Source organism: Electrophorus electricus, chromosome 3, assembly GCF_041902795.1.
Source record: "Electrophorus electricus isolate QZ-2024a chromosome 3, ASM4190279v1, whole genome shotgun sequence".
In the NCBI taxonomy this organism is placed as follows: Eukaryota; Metazoa; Chordata; class Actinopteri; order Gymnotiformes; family Gymnotidae; genus Electrophorus; species Electrophorus electricus.
Genome location: NC_137499.1, coordinates 10560720 through 10570000, shown reverse-complemented (window position 1 = coordinate 10570000; position 9281 = coordinate 10560720). Strand labels below are relative to the sequence as shown.

Sequence of the window (9281 nt, the reverse complement as noted above, 5' to 3'; positions counted from 1 at the left end):
AACATCAGATTTAGGTATTAGTCACACAAACATATTTTAAATGTATTGATGTTTATACACTATAGTTATTATGAGGAAGTGGATGCAGAACACAGAAACTGACAAAAAGAATTTTGAGTGCAAAATATTTGCTTCATCTTGAAATAACAAAAATATCTTCTATAGTCACCTAAGTGATCACATCAGTAATCAGCTGACTGGGCTTGTATGGTTTTATAGTGTATATACACGCACCCACACTCCCTCTCCTACAAAATAACCCACAAACATGCCACTGGCCTTAACGCACATGTATCATCCATGATTAGAAACACCAGTCTTGACACACACACACATGTCAAACGTGCATGTTAACATGAACATTTAGTGACTGCAGCCCAGCTATTGTCACGGTACTGGACTCTGACCATAACGGCGTGATATAAGTGTTTATACACGTCCGTGTCACTACTAGGTGGAAAGTGTTCTTCCGTCAAAAAATATCCAACCAAAAGTGATCAGACACTGGCTGTTGATGGAGGTTGGATGATAAATCAGTCGAGTCAGGCGGACTTCACTGTCTAACCGCACACCTAAACGCTGTTTAATGTATAAGTGTTTACAGTAAAGCGTGTGATTAGTGTTTACGTTTGAAATTAAATACTTAACGGGGTTTCACACAGCCGGGAGATAAACGAGCGACATCTCTAAACAGGCCAGATGCGCGTGCGTAGGCCCTGTCCGTGGTGCTGAAATAAACCTGCACGCCGCTGCGCTCTCGAGAGACGACACCAACCATACTGGTGTTCACAGCTCTACGGAGCACGAGCATATTTCAGTATACCCGTACTGCACTTTAAAACGTCGTATATTTTCTAAAAATATCTACAAATAGCAGATATAAACTGCAAGCTTCTCTATACAACAAGTCTTCACAGCTGCAACTAAAGTTTAAAGTTGTTGACCTAATGCCACAATATTCTAAATGTTTTCGTAAACGGAACCCAGTTGACGTGGACCAGCGCACACGCGCGGCAGGACTAGCGCGGTCTGCGGGGCACGCGTCCCTGCACGGGTGAGTCATGGTGTGCGCGCACAGCTCCGATCTGCAGTAAAGACTCATTAAACATGTTTCTGTTCCACCACTGTTGAACCAGCGGGGTCAGCAAGTCTGATACGAGCAGTAGCGCATCATTAGCGCTGTGGTCTATCAGATTTGTAAAGTATCGTTGACGGTTAGATCTCCGACACAGAAACGCTCCAACGCCGCCGGTATAGAGCCCGAGCTAGTGTCCTGCCCCACTGGCGCTGTTTCTGCGGATTTCACGAATCCTTCCGACATCGAGCATCGCTGCTTCACTTGAGCCGTGCGACATCACGTCGCCGAATATTGGACTGGTGAAATTATTTTAACACGGAACACAGAAGTTCCAGGATATAATTAAGATTGCACCTACAACAGCTGGAGGAGCAGGAGCATAACTAAGGCATCAACTGGTGAAAGGCGATGTTTTTGCTAATTACACACACGTTTATATATATATATATATATATATATATATAGAATAAACAATACGAAGACAAAATATTCGAAAGTGTAAAACAAATAAAAACTGAAATAATTGTCTCAGCAGCTCCAGGGCTTTACTGTCAGAATCAAACCACACAAACCCCCCCCCCAACACACCGCACTTACACAAACCCCTTGAACTCGAACTCTAAACACTAGTTTCCACCTGTAGCGCGTTCATTAAGTGCGCGGCCTGTCCGTGACGTACCGTATCTGCTAGGGCTGCCGAGCCGGTAACACGCAGTCATCACACCCACGAGCATCCAGAGTCGCGAGGTCATGATCGCTCCGTGGGAACGCGCCGTCGGTTTCTCGCCTTACCACACCTTTACACCGACATCTCTAACCGATGTAGCGCCGGTCTCCAGGAACAAGGGGTTGCGCGGACACTGCGCGGAGCCCGAGCGCGCACGAAAAGAGGCGAGGTGCGGCGCGCGAGAGAGGGAGGAGTAAGGCGGACGGAGAGAAAACCCGGCACGCGGAAACATGGATCAGTCGTTTCTCCGCCGTGATTCTGTCATGCGGGACCAAATCCACGTCACGATGCGCCACGACACCAAAAAAAAAAAACCCAACAACACAGGAGACGAGAAAGTGGGAACACGGGCGCAATTAACTGATTTATTGTCGCACTTAAAACACACTCCAGAGGCTCAGCAGGGTCGCTCCCGCGCTGATGGCTTCGAAGGCACCAGCGCGAGAAGGAAACAGACCTCACGCGCCTCTGGCCGCCTGATCAACATATGATGTCTAGTCCACCACCACCAGCCTCCTCACAGCCGGGAATTGTTCAAAGAAGCCCTGCAGAAGAGGGAGAGGGGCATTCAATATATCGGCAACACTACCCCACCCTGAAACATTAGTGAACGCCATTGTGTAAGGTTAGGAATGACATGCGCTGCCCCCTTTGAAAGGCTGAACTGGTAAAAAAAAAAATTTGAGAGGAACCACAGCCCAAACACTCTCCCACTTAAACCAGTCTGGCACAGAGCTGCCAGGATGCAGGACGCGAGCGTGACCTTGAAGAGGGTGGTGGTGTGGAGCACCCCCGAGGTGCAGCACATCTCCCTGATGGAGTGCATGGCTAGCTGTGGCGCGCCGAGGTCCAGCACCGGGATGCCGAGCTTGGCTGCCAGGATAGGCCCGATGGTCGTCCCGCAAGGACAGTCGTTCCGCACCATCACGTCCTGAGACACATGAGACAAGTGACTCATCAGTCTTAAAGTGGTCACTTCTTAACTGTTTATTTCGATATTCTTTTTTCATCCTTCCAGAAGGGGCTAGAGGCCTTTGTGAACGCACTGTTGAAACTGATCTGGTGGCGTGTGAGGAGCGTAGCTGCAGGTGCATGTCTCTGTAAGCGGCGGGACTCAGTGGGGCAGGACTGTCAAACCTGTTCTTTACTGTGTCATTTAAGACACAGTATGTTATGATTTTAACAGACAATGAGAAACATATTTCACTTTAGAACTGAGTGTGTTTACACTGCTTTTTTTACACTGCAAGGAAGAGTGAAGTGTTCTGTATACGTAAGAGAAAGTCAGCATGTCCTGTTCTGACTGGAGGAGTTGGCTGAAAGCCCACCACATACTGAGACCATGAGGGTGGAGGAGGGAACCAGAAGCAGGATGCAGACCAGGGCCTGCCGGCAGGCTGGAATTTCCGCACAGGGGACGCAGACTGCAGACCAGGGCCAGATGATCAATTTAAAAATTCTGAAGTTTATATTTTACAAAACAGAATAGTCTGGAAACACCAATATTTTCCACACTCTCTCTGTTACATACAGATCTAGAAAATTACTAAAGTCAAATCCCAGACCTTCTGTCTTGACCAGAGCAAGTCTGTTTCTGACCATGTATCTTTACATTCTGTACAAGGCACTACGTTGCTCACAAAATTGAGAACAGCACCATCACATTGAACACTAGCCCCCCTCTCACCTCGCGAGGACCAGAGTGAGGTGGAGCTGGACAGAAGGGTATAAAACATGTACACATTGGTATGTATATGTATGTATACATGTGTGTTTCTGATTGAGAGTACAATGTGCGCAAACAGGCTGCTGCATTGTGTGAGATGATTATAAAAGCAGAGTTCTGTTTGTAAAGCGCCCTTGAGTTTGAGAGAAGTGCTAGATAAATATAGCATAATATTATTATTATTATTATTATTATTATTAATAAAAGTACCTGAAGAGGCACCTCCACCCTCCCTGCGATCTCCCGTAGGATGGAGGCAGTTACAGCAGTGGAGGCATATCGCTGGTTACTGTTAAACTTTATGACTGGACCCTGGACCACAAGAGATCAAATCAGCATGAAAGGCAAAATGACACGTGTGTGTGTGGGGGGGGATGGAGGAGATGTTCACACCTTATGGAAAGCTGGTCTGTGATTCTCCTCATGTTTCTCTCTGTGTGGCAATAAACATAATGAAAACATTACAACCCAGGGGCTGTGTTCCTGTGCAGACCGCAGAATCACTTCCTTTCACGTCTCCCTCATTTCCTTCGATATCCTGTCATTACGTACTGTGAATGTGTGTAATACTTAGTTATGATTCTTTTATAACCCACACATTTGTGCAATGAGATGGGCAGATTATTAATCCCACAGGCGAGAACACACATCTGAGATTAAACATTCATGGCTGGAGAGATCAGAGCTTCTACCCAACCCTGACTTTCTATTGCCATGTTCAACATGTTTCTGTGATGCACCGGGTTCCCATAGCGACTGACTGATAGTTGGGGTGCAGGGCGTGGGCCATGTCAGCACTGATCATGAAGGAGAGGGGCATGGCCTCCTGCAAGGCGGTCGGGTTGCTAGAGCCGGCCGCCAGGCGCTGTAGAATCATCTCCGTCAGGTTCGATTGTGCACCCTGAGCGCTCTCTGACCCCACCTGCAGGTCAAGGGGAAGGTAGACAGAGAATCAAACACCGAATTAACATTTGGTTCTCTACTTGATTCCACAGAAAAACTGTGCTGACTGAAAACATTATTGCAGATCTCAAAGATGCCATGACCAACTGAAACACAACAATCACATGACACTAACACACGTTCTGCGAAATGACCCAAGTTTTAATATAAAGTCTAAAACGAAACAAACGAATTAAAATACCTCTTCGTTGTCATATAGGGTGATCATACGGATGTTGGTCTCTGCGGACAGAGAGGCACTTGTGCTGGAGTCTATCAGGGCCTGGAAGAGATGTGGACACACCGTAACAGAGCTTAACGCTCAGACAGAAAAGCTGTATGCCGAGAGCTCGGAAGAAACTAAAGACGTTAAACACACCGTCAGAGCACAGTAGGAGCTGTGAAGGTTGTCGAGACGAGGAGAAAAGATGAACTCCTCATACACACCACCTAGGACCTGTGAAGTGCGCGCACACACACACACACACACACACACACACACACACACACACACACCTGAATATGATGTCATGGCCCGTGATCATTTACCCCTCCAGACACGCCCCAGGCAGGCAGACCCTGCACCCACCCCAGGCTGCGTGTCTGCCAGGCAGAGCTCAAAGTCCAGCAGGGCATCAGGCTCCAGGCCCAGATCTGCACAGAGCAGGCGCACCAGTGCTGGGTGGTGCTTCTCCGTCTAGGAAGAAACACATGGAGACCAGGCTGTGTACCCACAGCAACATTGGAGTGGAACATTTAAGGGGGGTGGGGGGTCCTACTGTAGTTGTTGTGGTTGAAGCATCTCCAGAAACAGTAGAGCCTGTCTCCAACTCCTCCTGAACCACAGTGGCCAGGAGAGGCACCCTGAGCCAAAATCACACACACACGCAGAGTGATCCACCGTCTCACACATCCCCCACATGCCGCCTGCCCCCAGCCCTCTACTCACAGGTGGTTCTCCTTGTTGGGGCCAAACGAGTCATTGATGTCCCTCTGAAGGTGAATGGCCAAGTGAGGGATCCGCAGAATGGGACGCTGGATGTGTACAAGACGATGTACCAGCTTACCGCCACTCTAAACAAACACACACACACCATTAAACATGTTTGGATGTGTTTATGAGCTTATAACCTAGTGTGAGATGTGCCCCATCAGAGGCTGTACCTTGACCATGACACGACCAGCCACAGTCAGATCCCGATCAAACCAGGTGCTCCAGATTCCTCCGCCATAGCATTCCACACCGACCTGCAGACAGCCCAGCCTCGTCTTTCTGGAGCGGGGCTTTACCTGCGCGCGCGAGCACACACACACACACACACACACACACTTCAGCAGTCTTCCTCCACTCCCCCTCTCACAGGTGACACTAACAGGATATATATTGACTATAGGCAACACCCTCAGACTGGGGCTGTCTGTGTGCTGTAGGCTGTCTCACCCTCAGACTGGGGCTGTCTGTGTGCTGTAGGCTGTCTCACCCTCAGACTGGGGCTGTCTGTGTGCTGTAGGCTGTCTCACCCTCAGACTGGGGCTGTCTGTGTGCTGTAGGCTGTCTCACCCTCAGACTGGGGCTGTCTGTGTGCTGTAGGCTGTCTCACCCTCAGACTGGGGCTGTCTGTGTGCTGTAGGCTGTCTCACCCTCAGACTGGGGCTGTCTGTGTGCTGTAGGCTGTCTCACCCTCAGACTGGGGCTGTCTGTGTGCTGTAGGCTGTCTCACCCTCAGACTGGGGCTGTCTGTGTGCTGTAGGCTGTCTCACCCTCAGACTGGGGCTGTCTGTGTGCTGTAGGCTGTCTCACCCTCAGACTGGGGCTGTCTGTGTGCTGTAGGCTGTCTCACCCTCAGACTGGGGCTGTCTGTGTGCTGTAGGCTGTCTCACCCTCAGACTGGGGCTGTCTGTGTGCTGTAGGCTGTCTCACCCTCAGACTGGGGCTGTCTGTGTGCTGTAGGCTGTCTCACCCTCAGACTGGGGCTGTCTGTGTGCTGTAGGCTGTCTCACCCTCAGACTGGGGCTGTCTGTGTGCTGTAGGCTGTCTCACCCTCAGACTGGGGCTGTCTGTGTGCTGTAGGCTGTCTCACCCTCAGACTGGGGCTGTCTGTGTGCTGTAGGCTGTCTCACCCTCAGACTGGGGCTGTCTGTGTGCTGTAGGCTGTCTCACCTTCAGACAGGGGCTGTCTGTGTGGGCTCCAATCATGGAGAAACCATTTCCTGGTTGGTACAGGCCACCAACCGCAAAGGCAATGATGGTGGAGTAGTTCCGGGTCACAAAATACTATAGGAAGCAGAAACAAAAAGGCCAAAGGTCAAAGAGGAACAAGCGCTTCACGACCAAAAGTGGTGAGACGTGCGTTATCAGATGGATCAGTATGGTATTTATTAATGTGTACAGGGCATAGTTCTAAAGGCGCACACACCTTGTTTGCTGGTTTGATTTCCCAGTGATCAGACTCTTTCAGCTCTGTAAATCCTGCTTTTAAAAGCCGAGTCTTGCACTCTTCCACCACTACAAAAAAAAAAAGAAAAAAAAGAATGCGGGCAGGGAGTTAAAGAAAGATACACAGAGAGAGAGAGAGAGAGAGAGAGAGAGAGATCAGTAGAAGACTGATGTATTTGAATCTGTAATTAATCCCTCCCAAGACAACCAGCTGTGCCACATATCAGGAAATGACCAAGTCTTCAGGAATACCAAATGGTTCATCAGAGACAATGTCCACAATACAAATATCTGATTCTTCTAAGGCAGTCTGGAAACTTCTACATATCTTTAAACAAACACAGTGTCCACTGGCATGTAGAGCGAAGCATTTAGAAGCATTGTGTTTGGCATGAGGGGAGGTGATGCGTAGTCCAGCTGTAACCCCCTTCAGCTCTTACCATGATAGGGCGACACTCCGCGGCTGATGAAGTTGAGCAGTTCCCTGGCAGCAGCCTGGACAGCGTCCCTGGACGTCTTCATGGCCAGGACTGAGAACAGAGCACAGAAGTAGTGTTACTCGGGTTAGAAAGCCAGCAAACGAGCGACCCGCCCACACTGTCCGAGTGTGAGAAATGTTCACTGACTGCTGAATGGTCAGAAATGTCAAATATGAGCACATCTGAGCGTTATGGAGCATGTACAGACATTAGCCAGCGCCCGCTAATGTGGTTAAAGTCAACCAAGCTCGCGCCTCTGCTGGACACGAAATCTTATTTAAAGTCTCGTGTTAGGGTTGTGATAGGAGCGCCAGCTTTTACAAACTCACCTGCAGAAACGCACCGCACAGATTTACAACCCCGGACAGTCGCGTGAAACCGGGAAGTCCGCTCGACATATAAGTAGCTCGGTATGCAGCTTCGTCACCAGACAGGCAAACCTCTGCCCTCTAGTGTCTGGAGGTCCTACAGCAACGGCACACATACGTTTGATTTTCTAGCTAGTTTGCAAAAAAAAAAAAAAAGAAAGAGACAGTTTTCTTTGGGCTAGAGCTTGAAGGATGGGAGAGAAACGTTCACTGTTATCTGTCTGCAAACCACAAACCATGTTCTGTTAAACCATGATGCATCAGAACAGATTCTATCCAGAGCAGCAGCCTCGTGTTTACTGGAGTAAGTGCAGCATCTAATACGCCCACAATATTAAACAAGCACCCACTTCAGCGCTCGTATATCTGTGTTTGTACGCTGTTGCTTGGATGCTGTAGAATATTTAGAAACATGAGCTGTACACATTCACCCCCCGCCCCCACACACACAGTATGTCAGGGAACTAGGCAGATCTGTAATTTTGGAAGCAATTGCAATCAAGCTACAGTCAGTGATTATCCGAAGCTGCCTGTAGCCTGGGCATAAAATTGGACAACCAGTTGTCGTTCTCAACTCATGTTTCTAATCTAACCTGGTCTTGCAGATTTCTCCATAGTAACATACGAAGGATTCGGCCCTTCCTCTCGCAGGAAGCTGCCCAGGTGTTTGTGCAGTTTCTTGTGATCTCAAAGCTAAATGCTGTAAATTGACATGTCAAAGCTCGACTACTGCGACTCGCTACTTGCTGGTCTTCTTCCAAGAACCATCAAACCTCTACAACTTGTCCAGAATGCAGCAGCACGACTGGTCTTTAATCTTCTGGAGTTCACACACGTCACTCCACTGCTGCACTCCCTTCATTGGCTTCCTGTAGCTGCATACACACACGCATCAGATTTAAAACATTGATGTTAGCCTACAAAGCCGAAAATGGACCAGCCCCTCCATACATGAGGTCAATGGTCAAAGCCCGATCTGTACCTCGAGTACTTACAACCTCAAGTATGGCTCGGCTTGAAACACCATGCTTCAGGTCTCATGGAAGACAAGCATTGAGACTATTCTGTGACCTGGATGGTGCAATGAACTCCCACTTGCCGTCTGGGCAGCAGAGTCCCTTGCAGTCTTCAAACGCAGACTGAAGACCCGTCTATTCCTGGAGTATTTAAATGACCACTCACCCTGCTCCTATATTGACTGACTAAATTAGTACTGATTGTAGGGTATTGTTTATTACACTGATGTTGTCTACAAACTCTAGTATTTATTGTTTATAGCACTTATCATTGTTTAAGAGAGACCTTATGTATTTGTACTTCTAGTCATCAGCAGAGATCCCTGCCTTTCTACAGTGTTGTAGATCAGTGGTATATTAGACTCTAACCTACTGTACTGTACTAGGATGTATCTATGACGAAATGACAAAGCACTTTGTAAGTCGCTCTGGATAAGCACGTCTGCTAAATGCCATAAATGTAAATGTAAATATGTCAGTAGTGCAGTAACAGTCAGTCTTGACACCA

General features: G+C 48.4%; 2 protein-coding genes across 4 annotated transcripts in view; both read right to left on the bottom strand.

Annotated features, from left to right (window-relative positions):
- ptprnb (protein tyrosine phosphatase receptor type Nb) overlaps positions 1-2021 on the bottom strand; it is a 20343-nt gene extending 18322 nt beyond the window's left edge. The window contains exon 1 of the mRNA XM_035526411.2: positions 1758-2021. Within this exon, the coding sequence (XP_035382304.2) occupies positions 1758-1830 (73 nt within the window). The 5' untranslated portion in view covers positions 1831-2021. The remainder of the gene's footprint in view (positions 1-1757) is intronic.
- Positions 2022-2156: 135 nt separating this feature from the next.
- Positions 2157-8093, bottom strand: dnpep (aspartyl aminopeptidase). 3 transcript variants are annotated; one of them, XM_081710217.1, is made up of 16 exons: positions 7994-8093; positions 7719-7889; positions 7351-7440; positions 6891-6979; positions 6635-6748; positions 5638-5763; positions 5423-5547; positions 5253-5337; positions 5063-5170; positions 4853-4930; positions 4676-4756; positions 4272-4453; positions 3925-3964; positions 3742-3843; positions 2569-2736; positions 2157-2350 (listed from the first exon to the last, which is right to left on the bottom strand). In XM_081710217.1, the coding sequence occupies exons 3-16, from the start codon at positions 7430-7432 to the stop codon at positions 2300-2302; spliced, it is 1431 nt and encodes a 476-aa protein (XP_081566343.1). In that variant the 5' UTR covers positions 7433-7440; positions 7719-7889; positions 7994-8093; the 3' UTR covers positions 2157-2299. The 3 variants fall into 3 exon arrangements, with proteins under 3 accessions (XP_081566343.1, XP_081566342.1, XP_081566344.1); XM_081710216.1 differs by having other exon boundaries at positions 7719-8057; XM_081710218.1 differs by having other exon boundaries at positions 4293-4453; positions 7719-8055.
- Positions 8094-9281: the final 1188 nt, after the last annotated feature.